Source organism: Corapipo altera, unplaced genomic scaffold (genome assembly GCF_003945725.1).
Source record: "Corapipo altera isolate COAL_440 unplaced genomic scaffold, ASM394572v1 106, whole genome shotgun sequence".
Lineage (NCBI taxonomy): Eukaryota > Metazoa > Chordata > Aves > Passeriformes > Pipridae > Corapipo > Corapipo altera.
Window position 1 is genome coordinate 688,054 of NW_020885019.1, and position 27,033 is coordinate 715,086.

Genomic DNA, 27,033 nt, shown 5'->3' on the forward strand with positions numbered 1-27,033 from the left:
CAGCACCCCTTCTTTGCCCCGCAGCACCCTGTTCCCCTCTGCTCTCTCCTTTCCTCCTGACTCCCTATTCCTCCTCTAAATCCCCCTTTCCCCAGGACCCTCTTCCCTCAGCACCCTCCCTCCCTCCCACACCACCCCCTTTTTCCCCACACCCACACAGCTCTGCCCAGTGGTGACTTTATTCATGGTGGCAGTCAAGCATCACACAGTGCATTTGGTCAGGGACCTGGCCCTACTCGGCCCTACAGGGTGCAACAGTAGCTCCCAGCCCCCCAAAAACAGCCCATGGGGGGCCCCTTGCGTGGCTGAAGGCTTGTGGTGAGGAGCCACCCTGGCACAGTACAGTGCTGTCGCCTGGCTCTACCCCCCTATGCCGTGGTGCTGTGGGGCTCTCCGGCCCCACTCTTTCCTGGAGGTGCTGCAAGAGAAGGGGAGGTGGGATGGGGTGCCGAGGGGGGAAATCCCCCAGGACCCCTGGCACCACCTGCCCCAGCTCACCCGCTGTAGTGCCGCAGCATGTACTCCTCGAAGCCATCGGCCGCTTTCTTGTCACCCCCCTCCTGCCATGCCACCTCCTCCAGCAGCTCTTCCACATCATCCACGAAGTCAACAAACCGCAGGCGGTCGTGGGCAAAGACCCCGTCAGCCCCAAAGACCCCATCCAGCCGTGCTGCCAGTCCCCCAAAGTGCCCCCCCCAAGCCCAGGCGCCCCATGAAGCTCTCCAGCAGCCGCAGGAACTGCGCCTTCTGCACTGGCTCCAGCACAGCCCCCAGCACCTCCCGACCCTCCTTGCGGGCGCAGTCGGCCACCCCTGAGCAGCCCTGTGGTGCCCGGTACCGCTTGAGCAGGGGCAGCTCACGGGAGCCTTGCTGGGGGTGGCTGTGAGATGGCTTCCCCCAGCCTTTGCCTGGCTTGTGTTCCCGGGGGGGCCGGGGGTCCTTCCTGTGCCCCTGGGGTTTGCCATGCTTCCTTCTCTCCTGCTCGTGCGGGGTGCCCCTGGCGCTTTCCTGCTTCTGCCACTTGCTCTCCTTCTCCACCTTGAACGGCTTCTTCCAGGGTGTGGGGAAGGACCCGGCCCCCTCCGCCTCTAGCACCTGGCCCAGGCGCTGCTCCAGGGCGCTCAGTTCCTCCACAAGCCCCTGGAGATCCCCAGAGCCCCGCACACGCTCCAGGGTGTCTGCCAGCTCCCGCCGCAGCACATCCAGCTCACCGTGCCATCGTGCCTTGGCCTTGCCGTGCGCTGGGACACCTGTGGCATGGGGCTGCTCTGCTGCTGGCCCCCTGGGGCTACTCGGTGTCCCCGTGGCCTGCAGGCGCTGCAGCTCAGCCCGGGCGTCCTGCAGCGCACTGACCTCCCGCTCCAGTGCCGCGCGCAGTCGCGCGTTCTCCTTGGCCAGGCCCTGCTGCTGCGCCCCCGCTGCAGCTGCCTGGCCCTCGCTCCTCTGCAGCAGCGCCCGCAGCTCATCCTTGTGCGCCTGGGGCAGAGGGAGGGGACTGTGAGAGAGGTGGGAGCAGCAGAGCACCACCGGGACACAACACCAGGATGCCAGGCACCCACCTGCAGCTCTGCCTGCATGAGCCGGATCTCCTGGTTTTCCTTGGCCAGCTTGTCCAGGAGTTGGCTCATGGATTGCATGCTCTGGGGGTCCCCAGCATCTGGCAGAGGCGGCTTCTGCTGTGAGTCCTGGGGGACAGGAAGTATGGGAGGCCTGGGGGCGCTTGGAACGTCCCCTGCCCTGACTCAGTCCTGCTCAGGACCCCTCCTTACATTGCTGTCAGTGGACAGCAGCGACTCCTGCTCTCCAGCAGCCAAGTCCCAGCTCCCCACGCTTTCCACAGGGCCTGTGGAGGAGGATGTGGGTCCGAGTGTCCAGGCTGCTGTGGGATGTCCCCCTGCCCAGGTGGGACAGTCCCACGTACTCACCATCCACTGGGTCGTAGATGCCACCTGAGGAGAGAAGGGGACAACGAGGGGGATGTCTGGACCCCACATTGTCCCTGGGGCCTCAGCCACCAGGATCCCCACTCACCAGTGATGATCAGCACCCCCACAGCCACCAGTGCCAAGATGCCCAGCAGGTACTTGCTCACGCTGAGCCCATCCTCGTCACCAGTGTCTGGTGTCCTCTGGTGCGGGGCGTGCGTGGCAGTAGGGGGTCCAGGACGGGGCTTGCGGCCCTGCCGCCGCCGCAGCCCCTCTGTGTCATTGTCACTGCTGGTGCAGCTCCCATCCTCTGTCTGTGGCCCTGATGGGGGATGGGGAGACCTCCAGGGAGGGTCTGCCTCCGAGCACTGCCCTGTGAGATCCTGACCTGCTCTAGGAGTGCCAGGGCAGGACTGTGACTCAGCCTCAGCATCAGGCTCCTCCTGCTCATCACCCTCAGTCACACTGGGCTCCGTGGAGCCATCTGGGGCAGGTACTGCCCATGCCCCGGGCTCCGTGCACTCCTCTGGGTCCTGCAGGCACAGGTGCTGGTGTGTGGGGTGTCCCCGGGGGGTGCAGCCCCCCAGGCCCCCCATCCTGGCTCACACTCCGCCTGCTGACCTCAGGAGGCAGGGTCTGGCCAGGGAAGGTGGTGGCACCATTGGTGGTCATGGCTGGGGAGAGATAGAGCATGGGGGTGAAACAGTGGCACAGGGGGTGACACCAGGCCTGCCCCATCCCCATGGTGTCTGCCTGCCTATGGCTGTGTCCTGGGTGCCTTCATCCTCCTCCTCCTCCTGCAGTTCCTCATCCTCAGTCCTGTGGGAATCCTGCTCTGGACCCACTGTGTCAATGGGCAGACCCTGGGGGAAGGGTGACACCTTCAGCCGCAACTTCTGTGTGCCCCACTCTGCCCACAGCTCTGGGCAGGCTGTGACGGTCTGCCCAGGGGTTGCCAAGAAGTGGGGTGCTGTCCCAGGGGATCCCAAGCATCCGGGGCTGCCCTGGGGTCTCCAGCCCCGAGGGTCTGCCCCGGGATTCCCAGCCCTAGGGCGCTGCCCCAGGCGTCCCCAGGCGTGGGGCTGCCAGGGACGTTGCCCTGGAGATCCCTAGCAGCGGGGTCGGCCCTGGGAGTCCCCAGCCCTCACCTCGCTGCCCGCCAGCACCCAGCTGCTCTCTGAGTCTCGGGAGTCCGATTTCTCCGCCATGAGGACAGCCCGGAGCCACCTGCAAGGACACGGATGGACAGCGGGACGTGACCCGGCTGCTCTCAGTACCCCCGGGATGTGACCGGGAGAGCCACGGTCCTGGTGCAAGCCAGTCCCCCAAAGCGATGCCTGTGGCCAGGGACCCTCCGGAGCTTTCAGGGAGCCATCCCGGAGCACGGGCCCCGCCGCGCCACCCCCCCGACCCCAGCGGCCGCCGCGGGGTATTTTTAGTCGGTGATGCCGCCCGGCAGGTGCACGGGGGACGCGGGGCCCGGCGTGGGGACACGGGGGAACGCGGGGTCCGGCGTGGGGACACCGGAGGCCCCGCTCGAGATCCCACCACCCCAAAGCAAAGCAGCGGCACCGGGAGGGGGATCTCGAGCAGCCCCCGCCCTTCCCCGTCCGCCCCAGCCTCTTGGAACCCAGAAGCGGCCCGGGGGTGGGGGTGACGGCGGTGCCGGTGACATCCCCCCTCCGCTTCGCCCCACGCGGCCCCGGCCGGGCCGGTCCCGCCCGCGCCCCCCGGCCCCGACACCTGCGCCCGCCGCGTCCCGCCGGGAACTTTCCTCGGGGCCGCCACCGCCCCCGGGAACGGGGCGCACACGTGACGGGAGCGGCCAATGGAGCACGCGGGGGGCGGGACAGGCGCGCGGCCCCGCCGGGACCGGGCAACATCCCCACCGCCCCTCCCCTCGGACAGACACCGACCCCCCTGAACCCCGCCGGTACCGGACAGACATAGACACCCCTGAACACCCCCGGTACCACACAGACACCGACCCCCCTGAGCCCCCCCGGTACCGGAAGGACACCGACCCCCTCCCCCCACACTCCCCTCGGACAGACAGCGACACGCGCGTTTCACAGTTTTATAGCGACGGTACAAAAGTTTCCATTTAACGATTGGCTATAGCGGAGAGAACCTGGGGGGGCGGGAGGAGAGGGCGAGCGGGTACTAGGATCACCGGGGGTGGGCAAGGGAGCAGGAAGCACCGGGACTGCCCTGTGAATGCACACGGGGCACCGGGACTGCTGCACACCCGCGGGAGGAGCCCCTTGAGAGGGCACTGACCGAACAGGGCGGTGCTGAGGGGCACTGGGAAGCCTCAGCCCTCCCAGGGCCGGTGCACCAGGGCCAGAGCCCTCCCCACACCAAAGGGCTGGCAATGGCACAGCCAGATCCATCCCGGGTCCCCTGGGCACTCTCCCCTGGTGGCTCCCAGTGGCTGGCAGTGCCCGGGGGAGCAGCCACAGCTGGCGGGGGGAGGGGATGACAGCTACAAAAAACGGGGGTTTGGTCCTAAGTTGGCGTGGGGAGCTGTACACAGCGTCAGGAGGGCAGCTCAGCCATCATTGGCAGCCACCAGCTGTCCCATGCCCTCCCGGATGTAGACAGACTGGATCTCCTTGGTCTTGAGGCAGAAGTCGCAGGCCCAGACAGCCGAGGCCTCGGTGGTGAGCAGCCCGTAGGCGTTCTCTGTCATGCCCGTGCACTCTCGGTGGAACCACTTCTGGCAGGAGGCCTCGCACAGGATGGCATCCTGGTCATCGTTGACCTCATTGCGGCAGGCCCCGCATGGGTACACAAGCCCCGGGGGTGGCTGGTGGCTGGAGGTGGCTCCAGGGGCTTTCCCGGGGGGCGGCAGCGGGAGGCTGTTGGTGTCGGGGGTGCTGGTGCCATGGGTGGCGCTGCTGGGGGCAAAGCCCGGCTGTGCCCCGTTGACGGCGGCGGGAGAGCCCGAGTGCTGCTCCGGGGCGAAGGTGCTGGGTGGGGGATTCTTGCCGCCCCCCTCCTCGCTGCCTGCGGGGAAGGTGGGGTCGGCCCCGGGGAAGGGGCTGGCGGTGGGTGGCAGGGGAGGCATGTTCTGCCCAGGGCGCTGCAGGGGCGACTGTCCAAAGAGGTTGCCAGGCTGGCTGAAGCGCTGAGCCACTGCCGGGCCCCCTCCGGGGGGGTTAAGGGCCGGCCCGGGGCCCATGTCTCCCCCACCCCGCGGGGGCTGCCCCATGGTGGGGGAGATCATGGGCCCGAAGCCCGTGACGGGGCCCTGCATGAGCTGCCCCATGGGGGGGCTGAAGTTCTGTCCGAGGGATTGGCTGAAGGGCTGCCCGGCGAAGCCTAGGCCCCCGCCCTGCACGTAGTTGGGGTTCTGGGGGGCCATGCTGAAGGCCGGGCCCATCTGCCCGGGGGCGAAGGGTGGGGGCTGCCTCCGCAAGGGCTGTGGCCCCCCGCTGTAGCCGGGGGGCACCTGCGGCGACATCCCCCCGCCCTGCACGCGGAACCCGCCGAACGGGACGGGGCTGCCCAGGAACGGGGCGGGCGCCGCCCCCACCTTGGGGGCTCCGAAGTCATCCTCGAAGGGGTTGGAGGCCACCAGGTGGTCCACCATGGGGGTGGGCGGCGGTGCGAACTCCGAGAGGTGCGAGTAGGCGGGGCCCTGCGGGCAGAAGGCGGCGGTCAGGGTTTTGCTGGGGACTCCTCCCCGAGACCCCCGGGCCCGGCCCTTACCTGCGTGTTGGACTTGCGGCGCTTCTTCTCGGGGCTCTTCATCTGCAGCCCTGCGGGGATAAGCGGGGCCGCGTCAGCGGCGGCTGGGGGGGCCCCCCCCTTCCACCCACCCCGGCTCCGGCACTCACCTGCCTTCCCCTGCTTGCGGCCGGGCCCGCCGGCGGCGGCGCTGCCCGCGGGGTGCGGGGGCCCTGGTGGGGGCGGCGGGGCCGGGACAGCTCCCTCCAGCTTCTCTGCGTGCGGGGCCGCCATGGCCCCTCAGGGCGCGCGCGCCGCCGCCGCCATGGCCCCGCCGGAACCGGGCCCGTGACCGGGGCCCGCGCGGGACCAATCGCGGCCCGCGGGGGGGCGGGGCAGAACGAGCGGGACCAATCACCGTGCGTAGAGGGCGGGGCCGAACGCGCGGAGCCAATCACGGCGCGCGCGAGATGCGTCAATCAACCGCGTACCCCGCCCCTCCCCCGCATCCCCGCTCGGACCAAACCAAGTGAAGCGCGAAGGGGAAGGGGAGGGAAACACGCGGTCCGAACCACTTACAAGGGCCGGAAGGGGAGGAAAAGGCGAAAGGACCCGCTGCAGAGCCCGTGGGGGACCCCCCGCCCACGGTGATCCCCTCCCCCAGCTCACACCAGCCAGGGCCTAGAGAAATACCAACTTTAATATATAACCACCAGTTCCTTTGGTATAGTGGGGCCAGGGGGCCCCGGACTGCGAGGAGGGCAGGGCTGCACTTTGGCTTGGGGGGGAGTTAGGCTGTGCATGCAGGGGGGTCCTCCCGCCACCCCTCCGAGGCTGACAGAGCCGCCCGTGCAGGGAGGGGATGTCGTGGCACAAGTCCTGGAGCATGAGCACGGCACGGAGGGGGGATGGGTGCGAGGGGGAGTGGGGGGGGACTCTGTCCCCAGCCCCTGCCCTTGCATAAGTGTGTGGGACCTGCGAGGTCAAGGCACAGAGTTAACACGTGAAGTGATCCGGTACACTCGCTGTGGGGCCAGCTAGGCCTCGTGCTGGGGGGAGTCGAGCCCCCCATGGGCCCCCTTCCTTGGCCCAGGGGCCAGAGACAAGGCCAGGCTGCCTCCAGCTCAGGGGGGGGGCTCAGACCTGCCAGACCCAAGCCCGTGCTGGAGAGCACCAGAGTGGCTGTGGCACAGCAGCAGGGCTGGGTTTTGGTGGGAGCTGAGCTGCTGTGCAAAGGGGCTGTGGAGGGGCAGGGGCTGTGCAATAGCAGCCCCCATCCCACAGGCACTCACAGCCTGAGCCCCCCCATGGCCACCAGTCTCACAGGGTGAAGGGAGACAGGCCCTGTCCTCAGCCAAGTCCATGCTCAGTCCCGGGCAGAGCACCCAGCAGAGTCTGAGGGCTCCCTGGGGCAGGGAACACGGCCAGGGGGCTGTGCACTGGGGGGGGCTGCGCACGGGGCCCACCGGGCGCTCACAGTCTCCTCTCCACTGGCTGCTGCAGGCACATCTCACTGCCAGCTGAGATGATGGGCAGGTGATTGTCCATGTGGTAGCTGATGAGGTGGCTGACGCTCTCGAAGCGATGGTCCTTTGTCCGCACCTGGGGCACCAGGAAAGGGGTTCTCAGGAGGCTGTCGGAGCCCACGGGGGGGCTAAAGCCACCACCCTCCATGGCACGGGCTGGGCACAGACTGCATCTCACCCCCATGCTCCACCAGGCCCTCTCCATCCCCCAAGCCAGCTGAGAATTGTCCCCTGATGAGTGGTGCAGAACCCCAATGCCCTGGTGTCTCTTTTAATGCCCCCCAGCTGTCCCGAGCTCCATCCTGGGCCCCAACATGCACTCACCACTCCCTCAGGATCGACAAGCAGCAGATGCTTGGGCTGCCCACCCTGCAGGCCAGTCAACACGTACTGGCCCGGGGTGGTGGTGCTCTCCCGCACCAGGAAGTCTCCGTTCACCTTCAGCAGCTTCTCAGCCTCCTTGCGGTTCATCTTCCCATGGTACCAGGGCTCTCTTCTCAGCTGCTCCTCCATGGAGGCCACCACCTGGGCAGGGGGCAGCCCCACGGGCACGGAGGGGGGTACACGCAGGGCATCTTCAAAGGGCTCTGAAGGAACAGAGGAGCAGGGAGACCATGACCAAGCCCGCAGCCACCCACCCCTGCCCTGGCCACAGCTGTCATCCCACTCACTCATGTCGAAGAGGTCCCTCTGTGTGCTACCATTGGTTGTGGTTGCGGTGCCCGTGGCTGGGGCCTGGCGTGTCTTGTCCACGTTCTGCACGTTGACATAGGATGGGTCATCAAACAGGTCCAAGCGGCCAGATGTGCCCACTGGAGCTGGGTATTTCTCTCTCCCTGCTAACCAAGAGCACTGGGGTCAGTAGGTTTCCAGCCCACCTCAGCCCTCAGCTCGGGGCCCAGGGAAGAAGACTGGGATGGGGTACACCTGTCACGTTACCTTGGGCAGGAGTGTGCTGCTTCTGGGGGTCATGCTCCCCACTGGACTGGCCCACAGGCTGCAGGGAGAGGCAGTGGTGAGCCCCCACTCCCCTTCTTGCTCCCTCCACTTCCCACTCCCCACACCCCGGGCTGCCAGAAACACTGGGGAGACATATCCCATGACTCTCATGGTGGGATAACCCCAAGTAGAACCAATAGCCCAGTCAGGGTCCCAGCATCTCCCTTGCAAGATGGAGCTTTCCAAGGAGGACGTGCCCAGAGCCTCACCAGAGTGGCCCCCAAGTGATTCGGGGTCTGAGCGGCCCCATCCCGCAGCCGCATGTCCACAACCCCCCCGATGGGAGGCTCCTTGCCAGGGAAGTCATTGTAGTACTGGTGATCCGGGGCTGGTTCCTCCTCTTCTTCATCCCAGGCAGAGCCATCAAACCCTGCCATCCTGGGAAGGCACAGCACAGATAAGTCCACGACAGCAGCCAGGGCTGCATTCCCTCTCCAAAACTGAACTCAGACACCCTCCCACCTTTATCCTTCTCACACAACCCTGCCCTGACCTGTCGTGAGGGGTCACCAGCTTTGGGGGGTTCTTCAGGTACTGCTTGAAGCGCAGTTCGAAGGCCTGACCGATGGTGCTGATCACGTCCTGCGCCAAGCCCTCAGGACACTCCAGGATATGGCAGGCTGAGCAGAAAATGGTGGGATGGGATTGCAGAACTCCAGCAGTGAGGTTCTTCACCCCTGAGCCTGCCCCGTACACCCCAGAGCTTCCTTAAGGGTCACCGAGCACCTCCCCCTGCACTGAGCTGGGCCTAAACACCCCCAAAATGAGGCTCTGGCATTGAGGACCCTCACCTCTCTGATTGACGGGGTCTTTGGCAACATAGGCGACGTACTCAGCTGTGTCCTGTGGGTGAGACACCAGCAGTGAGAAAGGGCTGCCAGGGAGCACAGGGCCCAAAACCTCAAGAAAGGGCAGGAGAGGCACCAGTCCCTAGCAGGGAGCAGGGATGGAGACTCTGCATACTCACCGGGTCTCCCCCAGATGCAAAGGATATGGACTGCATGTGGTGGTTGGCAATGATCTGCAAGGTGGAGAGGTCATTGGACACAGTCAGGAGCTCCTGGGCACCCAGCCATGGCTGGCATGTCCTGCTCCCCCCAGGGCTGGCCTGCCATGGGGGCTCACAAGCCTCTGAAACCCTGGTTATGAGCCACAGGCCTCCAGGAAAAGGACTGGGACATCACTAGGGCCACTGAGAGCAGGGTCAAAACCAGGAGACCTGGCCTCAGGCAGGGGAACTTGGGTCTCACAGTCTCCAGAAGAGATCCCACAAAGGATGTGGGATATTCCTCCCACCTCTTCAGCCCTGGGGCCTGAAGGGAGGTGGGCACTCAGCAAGTTACACAGTCCACTCAGAGATTCCTTTGGGAGGCTGGGGACATCCCCTGCTAGACCTGGGGTGGAGGACACGAGGATTCCTGCTAGTCCAAAACCAGCCCAGCCTCCACCCCTCCCGCTCTCACCTGCTTGCAGTCTGAGGCCATGAGGTTGAGGCTGCTGGTGGAGATGGTCAGGGTGATGGGCATGCCAGCAAACTTCAGGTTGCTCTTGCCCAGGATGGAGTTCAGGGAGCGGCCGCAGGGCTGGGGGCAAAGGGCAGGGTGGGAAGGGGCTCCTCAGGCCACACACAGCCCAGCAGGCACGTGAACAGGGCACATCCCACTACCCCTACAGCAGAGATGGGCACCTCATCCTCACCACTGGCCCTGGCCCAAGCCACAGTGGGAGATCAGAACCTCGGGCTGACAGCACAGCACACCACAGCCAGCCAGGCTGGAATCTGATCCTCTGCCCCATGCCCAGCCAACCATGCACATTCCCCCAGCAGCTCCCCAGCCTGGCCTCACCTTCCTCCTCCTCACGGCTCCCTTGGCACTGGGCACAGCCTCACACACCAACCCAATGGCCTCCCTGCAGGGAGCAGAGAGAGATGTCAGTCCCCCACTGCTTGGCCCCCCAAAGACCCCCCAACCATGGGACTGAGGACACAGGAACCAGCACAGGAGTGACAGGGTGACAAAGTCGAAGCCCCCCCCAGCAGCGCCAGCTGAGGAAACTGCACTGGTGTTAGTGTTTGATGGGCTGCAGCATCCTGGCCCCCACTGAAAGCCCCACATGCCACCAGGGGCTTGCGTGGGACTCAGATAACCCCCCTCACCCCTCCCCAAAAGCAGCAGCCCCTGGGGAGAGGCAGAGCTCACCTGGTGACCTGTGTCCTGGTGTTGAAATCCAGAGCCCTCATGGACTGGAGCACTTCCACACAGCCCATGTACTGGGCAAGAGAGCAAGGTGAGTTTGGCCGGCCATGGGGTTCCCCCCCATGCTGCCAGGGAGGGGGCTGGGGCCCCAAGCACCCCAGCTCCGCAGTGGTGACCTCCCTGGGAATCACACTGCCCATTTGCCCCCACCCCACTGCCCTCCCCCCCACCAAGGAGCATGCCAGGAGGTCCCCAAATCCCCATGGTGACCCTTCCCACTCTGACCCAGTCCCCAGCACTCACCCGGACGTGGTAGGAGACCCCGGGGCCCATGACCTTGTCATCAGGGTGCAGCCAGCCACGGGTGGGTTTATTGACAAAGCTGCCGTGGCGGGTCCATTCGTCACCCCCCAGCTGGCCGCCTTCCACACGTGTCTTCTTCCCACAGCTCAGCTTGTTCATATCCTGGGAACAGACAGTGACAGGCCTTGCTGAGACGGAGCTGGCAGCACCCCCTGGCACTGATGCCAGCAACCCAGGGGTCCTGGGTTCCCCTGGGATGCTGCCAGCTGAAGAGCCCCGCAAGCTGAGCAGGTTGGCAGGATTGGAGAGCTTCAGACTGGCCATTTTGGGGAAGAAGGAGCAAAGGGTGGTAGGGCTGTCCTCCGACTCGGGTAAGAGCTCCCCAAGAGGCGCCGCGGCGCCAAGGGAGGAGGAGGAAGACACGGAGCCAGGCAGAGACTGCGTGCTTGCAAGGGACTCCACAGGGGAGGACGGGCCCCCCGGCTCCCCCCCGGCCTCCTCCAGAGAGGAGACAGACTCATTCCGCAGGTGGCTGTATTTGCTCTTTTGCAGGAGATCCATGGCGGAGAGAGGTGAGAAGGGCCAGGGCCGCCCTGTCCAGAGTGGCAGCAGGGTGGAGGCAGCCAGCTGGACCTCACAGGGGCCCCACGGAGAGTCTGAGTGCCTGCAGCCCCCAGGAAGCTGCCCCCAAGCAGAAGCCTCGGCTGAGCTCCATGCCAAGTCCACACCAGCCCAGCATGGCTGGCAGGGAGAGCAGGACCCGGGGCGCTGGGCAGCGGGACCAGGGGCTGCCTGGCGCAGGCACAGCCTATCGATCGCGATTGGCGTCAGCGAGGATGAGCGGATCCGCTCAGACCAAGAGCAACGCGCCGCAGCAGGGAGGAAACGGGGCCGAAGCAATGCCTCCAGGGAGCCGCTGGCACGGGAAGGGGAGTTCAGAATGCTCTGTCCCCAGCCTGCAGATCCTCAAGCCCCTAGCCACTCCAGCACCAGGCCGGCAGCAAATCCCATTGTCTTCATCCAGAGGCCAGATCCAGCTCCCTCTGCCCTGCTCGGTCCAGCACAGCCACCCTCTGCCCCAGCCGCTCACTCCAGCCCCTGAGCTACCCACTCGCCGGCCCGGTAAGAGGAAATCAAAAGCATGAATATTTAAAGCCCGGAGACAAGGCTGCCACAGAGTGCATCCAAGCCCAGCCCAGCCCCGCTCTGAGCACCATCCAGGAGGGAAGAAAAAGGTCCTTCTGTGGCAGCCAGCGCCACGAAAACCCACGTGCCAGCGGCTGCTCGCCGCCGTTGGCTCGCTGGGCTCTACCAGGGGGGAGCAGCGATGCTGAGAGGACACCAGTGCTTGCAGCTGCCTGGAGTGCTGGGAACATCCAGTCCTGAGAGAGCACGGATCTCGCCTGGAGGGCCGGCCAGGTGCAGGATACAGGTGGGCTGTGCCCTGGGCGAGGCAGCGTCTCAGCACAGACCCCCAGCCGTGGCGGGGAGGTGGAGGGAGAGGCTGCAGCTCATTGCTGCTGCTGCTTCCCACATCCCGGCGGCTCCTCCCGGGAGAGGAGAAGAGAGGGCTGCGGCTGATTGGAAGGGCCGTGCTGACTCATGGGCAGCAGGGCAGGCTCTGCCCGCGGCGGGGGCTGCGCTGGGGCTGGGGCGCAGCGCAGGAGGGGCTCCCGGCGAGGGGTGGGGACCCAGCGTCTATCTGGAGCAGCAAACTCAAGGTCACAGGCGGAGCTAGCGGGAGCATGCCAGGGGGCAAAAATTGTCCCCTTCAGCCACGGGGAGCCAGGCAGGGCTCCCACCTGTGGATCAGAGGGCTCAAGGGCAGGTCTTCCCTGTTCCCCCATCTTTGGGGTACTCATGTGCAGCAGGAACTTGGGTCAGCCTGGCCATGCTGTCCTCTACAGCCTTGGCCCCAGTGAGGAATAAGAGCTCTTCCCCCTCCACCACCTGTGGGATGAGGTAGTGATTTCGGGCAGAACCAACCCCTGACACACCACAGGCCAGAGCCTTCCCAACCACTACACGCTCTGTAAAATGGCCACCAAACTAAAACCAGGTAAATCCAGGCCAAGGGAAGGGCTCTCCTGGCTTTGGAGCCCTCACCCAGCACTGCTCAGCACTGGCAGCTGCTCTGCCCCACTTCCCAAAGCCTGGCACACTGCCACAGGGATAGGGAAAGGAAAAAATGCAGCTGGGAATTGCCTCCTGCACAATGCAAGGGCCTATGGCTCGTGACAGTGGGTCTGCCACAGCAGCATTCCTGGGCCACGCACACCAGCTCTGCAAGTGCCAGCCCCCACCTCAGCCTGGGGGTCCCGTGGGCACAGGGAGCCCACGCCGGCCGTCCCACACAGTGCTCATCCCCACCAGGGGCCCCTGGCCGGCGCTGTGACCTTCCCGTGGCCAGCAGAGCCACTGCTCTAAAGAAAAGCAGGAAGCCTGGGGCCAGGGAGCCAGGAAGCCACCCGCCCAGTGAGGGGCCAGCACAGCCCCGGTGCCAGGGGAGCCCAGCTGGGTGGTGTCAAATAGCTGCGGGGGCAGCAGGGTTTGCCCACAAGGGGCTGGCCACTAGTGGGTGTGGGGCTGGGGTCACCCAGCACAGCAGCTCCACAGGCCCTGACACTACCCCAGGGCCTGCCAGGATTAAGAGCAGAAGGGAACTGCCTGGGGGCAGGAGTGTCTCCTTGCCCTCTTCCCACCACCTCAGGGCCTGGAGCCACCATCCCTGCCAGGCAGCAAAGGGTTGATGAGCCCTACAGCCACAGCCCCTGCTCAGACACACCTCTGCTTTTATGAGCTGGAGTAATTCCTGATTTTCTCAGGACCTTTGAGGCCAGCCTGCCCCCATCACCTGTGGTGATTGTGACAAGGTGCATTGCTGCTCCCAGCCCTTGGAGACCAGAAGTGCTGCCACCACAGTCCCTCAGCCCCAGAGCCCACCCCAGGGCATCAGAGCCCTCCCTCCCCGTGGGCTCCCAGTGCAGAAGGCAAACCTGGAGGCACGTGGAGATACAAAAAACCTACCCCTGCCTGAGCAGGCAGCCCCAAGCCCCATCCCTTGCCAGGCAGGCAGCAGGAGTTCCTGCCCCTCCAGCAGAGCAGCTGGAGCAACTGTCCCCAAGGAAGCTGCTCCGTGTGCCCTGCCACCACAAAAAGACATTGGACTGTGAGAAACAGAGGGACATGGGCTACTTTCAGGCACCTGGGACTGGAACTTCCAGCCAAGGGCAAGGAAAAGAAGCAGAGAGGGCACGCTCAGGGCCCCACTGCCAACATCCTCCCAGGAAACACAAACTGGGAGCTGAGTCAGAGACCTGGAACACGCCAATGGTTTGGCAAGAAATCGCAGCAAGGAACAGGCGGCCGCACGTACAAACCTCACCCCTGGGCAGGAGACCCTCCTCTGTCCAACCACAGCCAAACTCAAGCCTCCAAGGCAGGAAGGAAGCAAAGGAAAACTCTCAAATCCAGCCAACAGCTGATTTTTTTTCCCCCCAAACATCACAGCTGCAGCACACTACATCTAACCTCTCCTTCGCGCTGAGGAGGGGTTGGGAGACGGCCAGTGAAGACCCGCGGAGGAGGCTGGGGCCCTCCCAGCAGGGAGAGAGGGCAGGCAGGATCCACCACCAAAGCCACCTAGTCCTCCACCGAAGTCCTTACCACGTACTCCATCGCTGGCAGAGGGCAGGGCAGGCCCCAGGCAGGGAGCAGAGACGCACAGCCCCTCTCGTCTGGCACTCCGACCTGCGGTTCAGGGACAAACAGGGAGTTAGCCAGCCCTGCCCCAGCCTGCCAATGCAGGGGCCTTGGCACCAGGAGGCAGACCCTGCTCCTCCATGCTGACTGCAGTCGGATGGGGCCATGGCAGCTGTGACAACACGCTGCTGGTACACAGGATGAGAGAGCCAGGGAAGCTACCTGCTTCCCATCAGAGGGAAGACAGAGCTGGGATGCAGCAGGGCAGGAGCACAAGGCTAAGCCTGGCTCTGCTGAGGCCTTACCCACACCGACAAACAGTGTCAGGGCCTGAGAGTCACTCCATGACATGAGACAAGTGTTGGAGCCGATCCCTGCCCAGCCCAAAAACCAGTGCCCGAAAGCCACACGCAAGGAGGGAGAGCAGAGGCAGCCCAGGGGCAGAGCTGCCCCCCCCTCCATCCCTGATGCAGAATGACACACAGAGGGCTGTGCCCCTTCCTCCCAGCAGAGCAGCAAAAAAGGGACTCCTGGAAAGAGGCTACAAGGGGGGAGCTGGGAGAGGCAGCAAGGTCTGTGAGAGGAAAACAAGGAAAGCAAAGCAGCAGCTCCGGAGCTGCTGCTCTTCCTGCTCCCACCCCCACCACCCAGCCGAGGCTGGGACAGCCAAGCAGTCCAGGGCAGCAGAATGATTTACAGCCTAGCAGCAATCACACCCTTATCTGGAGCCCAGGCAGGCATTGTGGCCATTTGCTCTGGAGATAGTGAGATAAGAGGGCCCTGCCTGGCACTGGCAGTGGAGATCAACCCCTGCAGCACCATGTCACATCCCTCACTGCTGAGCAGAGGTGGTGACTGGGCCCTTGGGACACCAGGGGCCAAGGCTGGTGGCAGGGAAGGAGTGTCAGAGCCCTGAGCCAGGGTGCTCAGCCTTGCCAAAGGTCACTAGCAACCCTCCTGGGGAGAGGACACTGCTCTGAGCAGCTCCTGAGGTGGCCCATCCACAGCATTCTCCCACCAAAGGGTGGGTCCTCCTACCCCACTTGGCTGGAAAGGGATGGCATCTTTGTCCCCTCTGCCCCGGGCCGAGCCCAGGGCGGCCCCAGGAAGCACTGCCGAGAGCTGCCCTTTGGCCAGAGGCTTCTGTCACACCAACGTGATGAGCAGGGCCCTGGTGATGCTTCCTCAGAACCCATGTCTGGGGTCTACTCCGTGTGGGTGGCCCCATCCAAGGATTTCAAGGGGAGAGGCAGAGACAGCCTACAACAGATGGACACACCACAGCGTTGGGGAGCAGACAAAGGCCTACAAAGGGGGACACCCATCCCTGCCCACAACAGCCCGGTCTGCTCAGGAAAGTCACCCCTGCCTTGGTCTGAGGCACAGAAGGCAGGGCGGCCAAGGAACCATCCAAACGCAGCCGTTGCCCCCGTCCCGGAGGTCCTGCCGGTCCAGGGCTCGGGGGTCTCCCCAGGTCCCGCAGCGCCCCTGGAGCTGCGTCCCTGCCGTGTCCTGCACCAGCACGGCACAGGGCGATGCGAGCCCGAGCCCCGGGCACACACGGCAGCCGCTACGTCGGGTGGGTCACTCCGGGACCGTCCCGGGAGCGCGGCACAGCCCGGCATCGGCACCGCCACCTCCAGCCCCGGTCGGGCCTCGTACAGGAAGGTCGGGGCCTGCCCCGGGCTCGGCTCCCCCGCGCCGGGAACACGAGGCGGCTGGGAAAGGAAGGGCGGTACTGGGAGCGGCGGCACCTCGGGAGGGTGGCGGCAGAAGGGCGGCGGCGGCGGCGAGCGGTGCGGACTCAAGTCCCGGACGGGCACCGCGGGGCCCTAGGCCTGTGGCGGCCTCGGGGGCGCTTGCGCGGGGAGGACCCCTCCACCCCCGCCCCGCCCCGCCCCGGCCGGCGCGCGCTCACCGGGCACCATCGGCCTCGCGCGGGTCTCGCGCCGCCGCTCTCCCGCCGGTGCCGCTCCTGCGCGCGCCCCCCCACCCTGTGCGCGCCCCCGCCGCCACTCACTTCCGGCCCACGCGCGCCGCGCCCCCGTCGATCACGTGACCGTACCCAAGCCAATCGCGGGGCCGCGCGCCAGTCCGCGGGAAGTGCCGCGCACGCACGGGCCAATGGGCTCGCGCCCCGCCCCCCCGCTGGGCGGTGCCGGCCAATGGGAGCGCGGGGCGGCGGCGTTTGAAAAGCGCCCCAGGAAAAGGGGCGGGGGAGGAACCAACGGCCGCTGGGGGGGGGAAGGGGGGGGGGGGGGGGCCGAGGGCGAGGGGGCGCGGAGGGCCCGTCATGGCGCACAAACAGATCTACTACTCCGACAAGTACGACGACGAGGAGTTCGAGTACCGGTACGGGAAGGGCCTCCCCGGGGAGCGGGGGGGCCCAGTAACGGGTGGTTAGTAAGGAGGGAGGGAGCTCGGTTACGGTTTCCCGCGGGGACGGGTGAGGGGAAGATGTCCCAGTAACGGTGCACGGTGGGGGGAGAGGCCGTTAAAGGCTCGCTGGTGGAAGGGGAGTGGTGGGCGAGGTGCGGTTGCCCTGTGGAGCAAGAGGGAAGTTATCGCGGTAACGGAGGGGGCCCGCTGAGGGCTCTGTGTCGGGTCACGGAGTCGGTCCCGTTAACGGTTCCCCGAGGGGAAGAACCTGATCCTGGGAATTAGAGGCTGTGGGGGTGACCGGGTCAGGGTTCCTGGGGAGTGCGGGGGTGTGGCGACCCGGGGGCGCCCCCGTGTTCACCGGGGGTCGCGGGGGGGCCGCAGGCACGTGATGCTGCCCAAGGACATTGCCAAGCTGGTGCCCAAGACCCACCTGCTGTCGGAGTCGGAGTGGCGGAACCTGGGGGTGCAGCAGAGCCAGGGCTGGGTGCACTACATGATCCACGAGCCAGGTGAGCCCCGCGGGGGGTCGGGGAGCGCCCAGAGGGCCCGGCCTGACCGCCCCTCTCCCCCCGCAGAGCCCCACATCCTGCTCTTCCGACGGCCGCTGCCCAAGAAGCCGGAAAAGTGAGCGGTCCCCGCTCTGCCGGAGCTCCCAGCCCGTTCGAGCTGGGAAAGCACCTTCCTCCTCCTCCTCCTCGGCGTTCCTGGGGGGCTTCAACCCCTAGCCCTGGGCGCCGCCGTGGCGACTCGGCGCCGGTGCCGGGGGTTTTTCCTGTTGCGAGGCCTCCGAAGCTTCAATAAAGTGATGTTTTTGGGAGCTCCTGTCTGTGGTTAGTGGTTAGAGGGGTCGAGGGGCTCTCGGGACCGCGGAGCCTCTTGGCCTGGGCTCCCGGGGATAGCAGAGGGTTTCCCGGGGGCTGGGGGGACTGCTGGTGTTCCCCGGGGAGAATCCCGGGGCCGTGAGGGTGGGGGCGCTCCCAGGGCCCCCGCCCGCAGGGCGAGCCTATGGCCACGAGGGGGGACATCCCCATTTCCCCCCGGCGATGGTTCCGTCCCCGCGGTCCCGCCTCCCGGCCAATGGGCGCCGGCAAGGCCGCGTGACGGACGGGCGGACGGGCCGATGAGCGCGCGGGGAGGTGCCGCGGCCCGGGTGAGTGTCCGGGAGGGTCCATGTGGGGGGCGCTGCGGGGGGGGGTGCTGCGGGCGGCCGGGGCCCTGCGCGCCACCACTTTCCGCTCCATGGCGGTCGAGGGGCCAACCCGGGGCTCCGCCAGCACCGCCGGCATCATCGTCATCGGCGACGAGATCCTCAAGGTGCGGCTTGGGGCAGGCCCGGGGAGTGGGGGGAGCAGGCCCGGGGGTGGGGGCAGCGGGCCGGGATCTGTGCACGGGGCTGGGGGGCCGTCACGGGTGTCTCCGTCCCCCCTCAGGGCCACACTCAGGACACCAACTCCTTCTTCATGTGCCGGCGGCTGCGCGCCCTGGGCGTGAAGGTGGCCCGGATCTCGGTGGTGCCCGACGAGGTGGAGGCCATCGCTAGCGAGGTGGCCGCCTTCGCTGCCCGCTTCACCTTCGTGCTCACCTCGGGCGGCATCGGCCCCACGCACGACGACGTGACCTTCGAGGCCGTGGCCAAGGCCTTCGAGGAGAATGTCGTCCCCCACCCCGAGCTGGTGGCCCTGGTGCACAAGTTCTTCGGCAGGACAGAGGCGCAGTGCCCTGAGATGAAGCTGGCCCGGGTCCCTGAGTCCGCACGCCTCAACTACGGCACGGATGGCCGCGGCAGCGCCTTCGACTACCCGCTGGTCAGCGTGCGCAACGTGTACATCTTCCCGGGCATCCCGGCACTGATGGAACGTGCCCTGGACAGCCTTACTCACCTGTTCCGCAGTGAGCGGACCCGATTCCACTCCCGTGCCGTCTATGTGGCGGCCGACGAGCTCCTCATTGTACCCGTGCTGGACCAGGCCCATGCTGCTTTCCAGGGCCGTGTCAGCCTGGGTTCCTACCCGGACTGGGCCAGCAACTACTACCGCGTGAAGCTGACGCTGGACTCTGAGTCGGAGCAGGACCTGGAGGAGGCGTATGGCTTCTTGATGAGGCAGTTGCCACCGGATGTTGTTGTGCCACTGGTTACAGACTGCGTTTCTCGGGCATCTGCAGAAGTTTATAGCCTGGCAGAGTCAGGTACCTGTGCCTCTGCACTTCTGTGCAGCCCAGGAGGGCTGGGGGCAGTGGGAATGCTGGCCTGGGAGTGGAGCTTGCCTGTCGTGGTGTGCTGGGGGGGCTCATTGGGGCGTGCTAAGGCTTTACTGGTTCTGCATTGTCCCACACAGGCGGGAGTGGGACCTGTAAGCCCAGTTAGGGCCAGCAGTGGCAGAGTCTGAGAGCACAGTGTGCAGTAACAGCAGCAGTGCTGCGGTTCCCCAGTGCCCTTATGATCCCTGTCCCATTGTGGCACAGACCTCTGGTTGCACAAGCTCCCTGCTGCGGTGCCAGCAGTGGCTCCACTGTGTGTCAGGAAACAAGACATCCAGATGGTGAGGTGCCACAGGCTCTGGGGCTGTGCTGAGGCAGCGTGACCTGGGCAGGCACCAACTGTCCCATCCCAGCAGGCTCGGCCCTTGGGCAGAAGGTGGCAGCAGCCCTACAAACCATTGAGGAGGCTTTGGACCAGTACAGCCTGGCCCAGCTCTGCGTGGGCTTCAACGGGGGCAAGGACTGCACGGCCCTGCTGCACCTTGTCCACGCTGCTGTCCAGAGGTACTTGCCCACGGGGCTCCAGCCTGGGGCAGGGCTGGGGGGTCCCACACACCCCAGCCAGGGCTCTGGGGCTCTCACTTGCCCCACTCTGGGGGAATGAGTGGATACTTGGGGCCTGTCTGATGGGGACTAGACACTGCCCTACCTGTGGTTGCTGTGGGCCAGGGCCCAGCTGTGCTGGGTCTCTCCGCAGGCGGTTCCTGGTGAGGCAGGAGAGGCTGCAAGTGCTCTACATCCGCATCGTGTCCCCCTTCCCTGAAATGGAGCAGTTCATCCAGGCCACTGTCCAGAGGTAGGAGGCAGAGCAGGGTGGGCTGCCGGGCAGGGGGTGTGCAGCATTGCCTGTAGACAGTTGCCCGCCCTGCCTGCGCAGGTACGATGTCCAGCTCTGCACCGTGGAGGGCTCCATCCGGGAGGCCCTGGCCCACCTAAAGGAGCAGCAGCCACAGCTGGAGGCCGTCCTGATGGGAACGCGGCGGACAGACCCCTATTCATGCACCCTGACCCCCATGTGCATGACAGACCCTGACTGGCCCCAGTACATGCGGGTGAACCCCTTGCTGGTACGTGGTCTCCACCTGCTTTGGGGCTGGGACTGTCTGCATGGGGCCTGGGAGAGGTAAAATGATGGGGTTGGGAGCTGGCACTGATCCAACTCTATCCTGGAGGGCTTCTCTCATGATTCCTGCTTTCCCCAGCGCACCTGCTGCCCCATGGCGTGGCTCTGGGTGCCTCTTGCTGCAGCCAGGCTGCCTGGTGCTGTCGGGCAGGCCTTATTCCTGCCTGCCAGGGTGTTTCCCTGTGTATGAGGAGGCACTGGGACGGAAAGAGGTGCTCTGAGGACCATCTGGCTCTAGCAGGGTCCAGCTTGCTTCCCTGGAGGCCTCTGCCTCAATCCGTGTTCAATTCTGCCTGCAGGACTGGACCTACCGGGACATCTGGGAGTTCCTGCGCAAGCTCTTTGTTCCCTACTGCATCCTCTATGACAAGGGGTAAGTGCCCAGTGCTGCCTTCTTTGTGGGCACAGCTAATGCCCCCAGGCACAGCCCTACAGCCACCTCCTCCCTCCACAGCTACACCTCCCTGGGGAGCATGGCCAACACGCGCAAGAACCCAGCACTGCGCTGCACCGATGCCTGGGGCCGGGAGAGCTACCGGCCTGCCTACGAGCTGGAGAACGAGGAAGAGGAGCGCACCTCCCGGCTGTGAAGGCCATGCTCTGGGAGGCTCCTCTGGAAAGCTGCCGGGAATGACACTGAATAAACCTGCTGCCTGTCAGCACTGAATAAACCTGCTGTGGTCTGCGCTGTGCTGGCACGTGGCCTCGTTGGGTCCCAAGGGCCCCATTGGGGCAGTGGCAGGAGTGGGAGGAACAAAAGGATCCCCAGGCTGTGCCCCCCTTACTGTACCCACTGTTGTGGAGGTTTTGGAAGCATGGAGAATGTAGCAGGTTCCAGGGCTTGCCAGGGCCCTGCGTATCTGCACTGCTGTCTCTCCCGCTCACATCAGATCCAGCTGATCCCTCATCAGCCATGCAGCTCCTCTGGACTACGGCAGCCCATCCACTGGGCGCTCCGCGGGCACGGCCACGGGCGCTGGCAGTGCCAGCGCCCGCCACCACCTCCCTGGGGCTGCGCCTGGGCTCCTGGCTGCTGCGGCTGCTGCGGGAGTGCGTCTACCTCCTTCTCTGCAGCTGGTGCATCCGTGAGCTGCTGGACTAGGGAATGCCCCCTCGCCCCCACTTCAGTACTGCAGGACCTCCAGCACTCCCTGCCTGCCCTGCCTCTGTGGGTGAGTGACCTGCCTGCAGCTGCCCACTTGATGTGGTCTTTGGGGTGTGACAGTGGCCTAGTTGTGGTGCCTGGTGGGTGATGGAGCCCAGCCATGGTGCTCTTGGGGGCGAAAAGGTCCTGGTCATGGTGCTTGGGGGGTGACAGGGGGCCTGGCTGTGGTGCTTCTGGGGACTGGGGGGGGGTGCAGCCTTGATGCTGATCAGTGGGTCCTCACCTGCTGTGCCTCTCTGCCCTCCCCAGGACTGTGCTTGTCGCCACGTGCTGATGGAGCTGACGGACCCCCGGTGCTGGGACGCCGCGCTCCCCACAGTCATAAACCCCCAGTAAACCTGAGCAGCACCTGACTGGCTGCATCTGTTTGAAGAGAGCTCTGGGAGAGAGCGTGTGTGTGTGTGTGTGTGTGTGCGCGCGCGCGCGCGTGCATGTGCGTCCTCAAACCTTCCAACCCTCGCCCTGCGTAGCACTAAGGCACTCCAGCCCACCTCTCACCCCTGCCCAGGGCTGAGGGTCCCCACGTCCCCTGGGGCCAAGGGGCAGGAGTGGGAAGCTGAGGCTCTCCAGTATCTCCTGCTTCCCCTCCCCGTCCTCTCCAGCCATTTCATGTCCCAGTCCTGTGCTGCCAAGAGTCTGCAGGAAGCAGCAGGAGCAAAAAGCGTCTCCAATGGGCCCAGCCTGGCTGGGAGCTGCATCAAAGGTCATGGCTGGTGGCGCTGGGGGGTGGCTGTGGGTCCCTGAGCCCATTCTGCCCAATGCTCCTTGTGCTGGTGCCTGCACAGGGAAGGCTCTGCACACCCCGTCCTCGTCCTCATCCTCAGCGGCAGCACTGGCGCCAGTGTGGCCTCTCTTATCTCAGCAGGAAGTCAGGAGCAGGAAGCCTGGCCCAGCACAGGATAAGGGTCCCGTTTACATTAGCTCTTTTGTTGTGGAGCAGGCTCCCACCCTCACCCAGCGCCCTCAGTGGGGGGCCCTGGTCGGGCCGAGGGCTATGGGAAGACAGGGACCCCTGCCCAAGGTGCCATAAGGGGCTTAGGTGGTCCTTACAACCCCTGTGTGGACATGAGTGGGAACAGGGTCTGTGAGGATGGTGCCCTGCTGCTGTGCCACATGACTTCCCCCTGCCCAGATCAGCTCCTCCAGCCGGCCCCTGCCCCCGTGGGTGTGAACTGGTGTCTGGGCTCCCAGCTGTGCCCAGCTGCCTTGGTAGCTCAGTGCTGGGCATCCCTGACCACTGGAGCCCACACGTCTGGTGCCTGCCCTGTCCTGGTGTGGTGGCCCTGGCCGTGGTTCAGCCTCGGGGCTGGCCGAGAGGGGGCGAATCAATGAATTCCCCAAACAGGGAGGTCCGGGGGAGGGGAGAGCATCCCGGCACAGGAAAAAGTGCAGGCAGTGACGCACGGCTGGCAGAGCAGTGCCGGCCGCCCTGAGAGCACAGCCCTATGCGCCGCCTCGGAGCCTCGTGCCCTCCTGCGTCACCCACCGTGAGTGAGACCCCTTTCCCCAGGGACCCCTTACCCAGCCCCACGGTGGGGCCACAGAGGAGTGGGCGGGTGCTGTGGGCAGGGGCACGTGGACCGTCAGCACAGGCAGGTTCCCCAGCAGTGGGGGGTTGTTTTTGGAGTCATGTCTGATATGATCTCCGGGATGCCAGTACCCCTCGAAGTGGAGCCGTGCCCTCGCGGTGGGGACGGCAGCAATGTGGGGCACAGGCAGCGGCAAATCCAGGCAAAGCAGCCTCGTGGGAGGACACAGGAGGATGCAGCAGGTCCCCACCAGGACCCCCTGCAGCCACAGCGCTCTCACGGGAGGTGATGGAGGTGATGCCTGTCCCTGTCCTGCAGGTGGTCCCCACTGCCGCCCCATGTTCCGCTCCCGCCGCGCGGGGCTGGTGCGGCGGCTGTGGCGGCAGCACTGTGCAACAGCGGACCCCGAGGATGGCCCCAGCGCCCTCAAACCAGCAGCTCATGCCCTCTTCAAGAAGCTGAAGGATGAGGAGCTGGAGCTGCTGGTGCTGGCAGTGGAGAGCCGGGGCGCTTGGGAGTCCAGCTGTGTTTGGGCACCACGGGGGGATGTGCGAGGGGCCAAGCAGGGGCTCCCCCCTCAAGTCCTGCTCTGCCGCCTCTTCCGCTGGCCCGACGTTCACCAGCCCCATGAGCTCAAGCACCTCTGCTACTGTGCTGGGCACCGGGGGGTCTGCGGGGACTTGGCTGCACTCTGCTGCAACCCCCACCACTTCAGCCGCCTGGCTGTACCTGGTGAGTGCTGGTGGCAACACCGGAGGCCCCCTTGCCCACCCAGGCTCTCAGCTCTGCTCCCTGGGGCCCTCTTTGGGCTCTAGGGGCCTCTTAGAGGGGCAGAATGCATGCCCAGCCCCTCACTGCTTTCTCTCCCTTCCACAGAGACCCCACCACCCCCCTACTCGAAGGCATCCTGTGGTCCCTCCTGGCCAGACGAGCCCCAGCACCCTGGCACTCAGCTCCTAGAGTTCAGCTGCAAAGGTGGGGACTGGCACGGTAAGAGAGTCCCACCACACTGTGTATGCCACACCCAGAGGACAGGAGGGCACTGGGCAAGGCTGAACCCCTGGGTCAGGAGCAGAGATTGGAGGGGACAGAACCTGAAAAGCAGGGAACAGAGCCAGCAGCCACTCCTAGCAGGAGGAAAAGGCTCCAGCATGGGATGAGGGGTTCCTGCTGGAGGAGCAGCCCGGGCTCGGCCCCCCCACTGCAGCTCCTGTTATTTTTGGCAGCGCCAGGCTCCTCGCCGGAGGAAGCACTGCCTATGGGGACACAACCAATGTGCCTTGACGCACATGGCCACAGCTCCTGCCTGGCCGCTGGCCACCAAGGCTTCCAAGCCGCCACCACACACACACTCTGCCCCTGCCCGCCCCACCCGTCACCAGGGTCCCTGGGGACCAGGAACAGCTCCAGTGACTCACACCCAGTGCCAGAGCCTGTGCTGAGGCATCCTCGGGGTGCCAGTACACCCTTCTGTCCACAGACCCCCCTGTGCCCACTCCCCTCAGCCCATCCAACTGCATGGCTCGGTCATGATGACGGCTCTGCTCTCCCCTGCCAGACACCAGCCTCTCACAGAGCACCATCAAGGATGGCTGCTGGTGCAAACTGGCTTACTGGGAGCACCGGACACGTGTGGGCCGCCTCTACGCCGTGCACGAGGCATCAGTGAATGTCTTCTGTGAGCTACCATGGGGCAGCGGGTTCTGCCTGGCCCAGCTGCCGGCTGCCCACCGCAGCCGTGCTGTCCGGCGGGCACGTGGCAAGATCGGCCGGGGGCTGCTGCTGAGCCGGGAGCCAGGCGGCATCTGGGCCTACAATCGCAGCAAGCACCCCATCTTCGTCAGCTCGCCCACCCTGAGCCCCCCCGGGGCCTGCAGGCTCACTGTCCTCAAGGTGCTGCCTGGCTACTCAGCAAAGGTGTTTGACTATGAGCAGGTGGGGGGCAAAGGGGGCTGGCGGCTCCCTGGGGAGGGGCCCTCCGACCCCCACAGCATCCGCATCAGCTTTGCCAAGGGCTGGGGACCCTGCTACTCCCGGCAGTTCATCACCTCGTGCCCGTGCTGGCTTGAGGTCCTGCTGAACCAGCTGCTCTGAGGGGCTGGAGCCTGGGGGGGGATGTCAGGGAGCTCGCTCAGAGCAGGTGCACAAGCTAGGGGGCCCCTCCACCACCCTCCAGCCTTTGTCTTCCAGGGCTGTGCTGCAGCAGGACTGTCCTGACTCTGAGGACCCTCTGCCCTAGCCCTGAGGGGCAGTGCCCCCTGTGCCTGGCTCACCACCCTGCCAGCACCTGCTGCCCCCAGCCATGGGGCTCTCAGTGACACAGGGGGCTATTTAATGTATTCTTTTAATTTTATTACTTTAATAGTTGAATATATATTAATTTATCTATTTTTGCAAAAAAACCCCAAGGTGTGAGGCAGGAGTCCCCGCTGACCAGGCCAGGCCTCAGGAGGTGGCAACCACGGCAGAATGGGCTGGGGGGAGCAGGAGAGAAGGGAAGTGGGACAGAGTGGGGGGCAGGAGGTGGGCTGTGGGCCTGCATGGGTGTCACAGCAAGCGAGGGGAAAGAAAGTGAACTGTCGCTGCTGGGGTGGGGTGGGGCCATGAGTACAGCTGGGTGTGGGGCAAGTTAGCAAAGCTGGAGTGTGGGGCAGGTGAGTACAGCTGGATGGGTGTGGAGCAGGTGAACACCGCTGGAGTGTGGGGCAGGTTAGAACAGCTGGATGAGTGGGGGGCAGGTGCTGGGGCAGGTGAGCACAGCTGGAGCGAAAGGGGGGGCAGGTCAGCACCCCTGGGGTAGGAGTCGGTGCAAAGTCGCCCAAGGTGGAGTTGCCAGGCCCCGGGCGGTCCTTCAGCCGTCGTGGCAGCGCAGGGACGCCCTGGGCAAGTGCAGCTGCGGGGGTCCCCGATTTCCCATGCCGCATCTGCTGTTTTAAACCCCAATAAACGGTGCCGCCGGCACCAAGAGACCCCTCATGTCCCCACGCGTGTCGGTGCCGCCCACGGGGCTCGGCTCCGGGGACCAGCAGTGCCCTCTGCAGGCGGCCGCCGTGGGCCGCGATGACCACCCGGTCCTTCCTGCCACGCCGCCGGCCCGGCTGAGACCGCGGCCCCCGCCCGGCCTCGGCCCCGGCCCCGGCCCCGCCGCGAGAGGTGAGTGCGGCCGCGCCGTCGGGGGGAGCGGCACCGGGGGCGTCGCCGCCGGCACCGGCAGAGCGAAGCGGCCACGGCGAGCGGCGGCCCGGGGGGCGGGCGGGGAGCGGTGAGGCGGGGGTGGTGGTTCTGCGGGTCGCCCCCGCCGCCCCCGCGGAAGCCCCGAATCCGGCGGGCCGGTGCCCGCGGCAGGGATGCAGGTGCACGGACGGACGGAGCTGGGGGGACCGAAACGGGCGGGCGGCCGGGCGAGGCGCGGCGGCAGGTGCCCGATACCGGGGCCCGGCGGGAGGGTGGGTGGGGGTCCTGCTCCCGCTGCCGCCACCCCCCCCGCCCGCTGACATAACGTCTGCGCGGGGCCGTGTTTGCCTTGGCAGCCCCGAGGCCGGCGGCGGCTCCTCACACTTTCCGCCAGCGCCGGGCAGCGGCCGCGCTCCGAGCCAGGCGCGGGGGGGCCGGGGTGAGCCGAGGTGAGTCCCGGGGCCGCCGCTGCCTCCCGGGGCCGGCAGCGGCCAAACAGGTTGCGCGGGGCCCGCGCCCAGGCACCTGCGGAGGGGCCGCCCCGGGGGGGGAGTTTGGGGGGGCCGCGCTCGCTCCAGCGCCGCCGGGAACGCTGGGCTGCCCCCCGCGCCGCCGGCTGCCCGGATCCCCCCGGCGCCACGTTCTCTGTGTCCAGCTCTCCATCCCCCCGTGCCCGGCACTCCAACCCTCCGAACGCTCGCTGCTCGGTGCCCGGTTCCCCAAGCCCGGCTCTCCACCCCTCTACCTCCCCGCCACGCTCAGTTTCCCAGTAGTCCAAACTCCCCCTCCGGTGCACGCTTCTCAGCTCTCAGCCCCCCACCCCATGCCCGGTTCCCCGCCCCCCCCGTGCCCACGGGGCGGAACGGGCCGGGCCGTGCCGTGCTGGCCCCGGGACTCGGGGCGGCCGCAGCGGGCGGAGCGCGCTCGGCGCCTGGCACCGCGCTCGGCGCCGGCGGGGCCGTCCCGGGCTGTTCCCCCTCACTCCAGGTCCGGGGCCGAGCCCCGTTCCCGGCTCTGACTCAGCTCCCCCCAGGTCCCGGGGGGCGCGCGCGGTCCCCGCCCTCACGGGGCGAGGC

General features: G+C 66.2%; 6 protein-coding genes across 18 annotated transcripts in view; 3 read left to right on the forward strand and 3 right to left on the reverse strand.

Moving 5' to 3' along the window:
• LOC113959056 (pre-B-cell leukemia transcription factor-interacting protein 1-like) overlaps nt 1-5,483 on the reverse strand; it is a 7,546-nt gene extending 2,063 nt beyond the window's left edge. Inside the window, 10 exon segments of the mRNA XM_027667806.1 lie at nt 499-695; nt 697-1,476; nt 1,560-1,685; nt 1,770-1,843; nt 1,926-1,949; nt 2,032-2,501; nt 2,503-2,599; nt 2,683-2,788; nt 3,074-3,152; nt 5,464-5,483. Of these exon segments, the coding sequence (XP_027523607.1) occupies nt 499-695; nt 697-1,476; nt 1,560-1,685; nt 1,770-1,843; nt 1,926-1,949; nt 2,032-2,501; nt 2,503-2,599; nt 2,683-2,788; nt 3,074-3,152; nt 5,464-5,483 (1,973 nt within the window).
• On the reverse strand, nt 3,989-5,916 carry PYGO2 (pygopus family PHD finger 2). Its single transcript, XM_027667808.1, has 3 exons — nt 5,768-5,916; nt 5,640-5,689; nt 3,989-5,568 (listed from the first exon to the last, which is right to left on the reverse strand). Exons 1-3 carry the CDS (start codon nt 5,889-5,891, stop codon nt 4,477-4,479), a joined length of 1,266 nt encoding a protein of 421 aa, XP_027523609.1. The 5' UTR covers nt 5,892-5,916; the 3' UTR covers nt 3,989-4,476.
• A 362-nt stretch (nt 5,917-6,278) lies between these two features.
• SHC1 (SHC adaptor protein 1) lies at nt 6,279-16,323 on the reverse strand. Of its 7 annotated transcripts, none has more exons than XM_027667725.1 (14): nt 16,244-16,275; nt 14,290-14,373; nt 10,624-10,785; nt 10,324-10,394; nt 9,970-10,033; nt 9,586-9,705; nt 9,090-9,143; nt 8,914-8,965; nt 8,616-8,742; nt 8,332-8,500; nt 8,063-8,120; nt 7,795-7,962; nt 7,448-7,710; nt 6,279-7,199 (listed from the first exon to the last, which is right to left on the reverse strand). In XM_027667725.1, the coding sequence occupies exons 2-14, from the start codon at nt 14,299-14,301 to the stop codon at nt 7,071-7,073; spliced, it is 1,449 nt and encodes a 482-aa protein (XP_027523526.1). In that variant the 5' UTR covers nt 14,302-14,373; nt 16,244-16,275; the 3' UTR covers nt 6,279-7,070. The 7 variants fall into 7 exon arrangements, with proteins under 7 accessions (XP_027523526.1, XP_027523531.1, XP_027523528.1 ...); XM_027667730.1 differs by lacking the exon at nt 16,244-16,275 and adding an exon at nt 15,695-15,858; XM_027667727.1 differs by lacking the exon at nt 14,290-14,373 and having other exon boundaries at nt 16,244-16,323.
• Nucleotides 16,324-16,447: 124 nt separating this feature from the next.
• Nucleotides 16,448-17,524, forward strand: CKS1B (CDC28 protein kinase regulatory subunit 1B). 2 transcript variants are annotated; one of them, XM_027667740.1, is made up of 3 exons: nt 16,528-16,677; nt 17,089-17,216; nt 17,283-17,524. In XM_027667740.1, the coding sequence occupies exons 1-3, from the start codon at nt 16,619-16,621 to the stop codon at nt 17,333-17,335; spliced, it is 240 nt and encodes a 79-aa protein (XP_027523541.1). In that variant the 5' UTR covers nt 16,528-16,618; the 3' UTR covers nt 17,336-17,524. The 2 variants fall into 2 exon arrangements, with proteins under 2 accessions (XP_027523540.1, XP_027523541.1); XM_027667739.1 differs by having other exon boundaries at nt 16,448-16,677; nt 17,089-17,524.
• A 275-nt stretch (nt 17,525-17,799) lies between these two features.
• On the forward strand, nt 17,800-20,775 carry FLAD1 (flavin adenine dinucleotide synthetase 1). Of its 5 annotated transcripts, none has more exons than XM_027667733.1 (7): nt 17,800-17,857; nt 18,138-18,894; nt 19,320-19,470; nt 19,664-19,762; nt 19,844-20,033; nt 20,389-20,462; nt 20,544-20,775. In XM_027667733.1, the coding sequence occupies exons 1-7, from the start codon at nt 17,828-17,830 to the stop codon at nt 20,677-20,679; spliced, it is 1,437 nt and encodes a 478-aa protein (XP_027523534.1). In that variant the 5' UTR covers nt 17,800-17,827; the 3' UTR covers nt 20,680-20,775. The 5 variants fall into 5 exon arrangements, with proteins under 5 accessions (XP_027523534.1, XP_027523532.1, XP_027523533.1 ...); XM_027667731.1 differs by lacking the exon at nt 17,800-17,857 and adding an exon at nt 17,911-18,021; XM_027667732.1 differs by lacking the exon at nt 17,800-17,857 and adding an exon at nt 17,911-18,021 and having other exon boundaries at nt 19,323-19,470.
• Nucleotides 20,776-22,648: 1,873 nt separating this feature from the next.
• LOC113959024 (mothers against decapentaplegic homolog 6-like) lies at nt 22,649-24,929 on the forward strand. Of its 2 annotated transcripts, none has more exons than XM_027667736.1 (3): nt 22,649-23,515; nt 23,660-23,773; nt 24,342-24,929. In XM_027667736.1, exons 1-3 carry the CDS (start codon nt 22,957-22,959, stop codon nt 24,875-24,877), a joined length of 1,209 nt encoding a protein of 402 aa, XP_027523537.1. In that variant the 5' UTR covers nt 22,649-22,956; the 3' UTR covers nt 24,878-24,929. The 2 variants fall into 2 exon arrangements, with proteins under 2 accessions (XP_027523537.1, XP_027523538.1); XM_027667737.1 differs by having other exon boundaries at nt 23,660-23,758.
• The last annotated feature ends 2,104 nt before the right edge of the window (nt 24,930-27,033 follow it).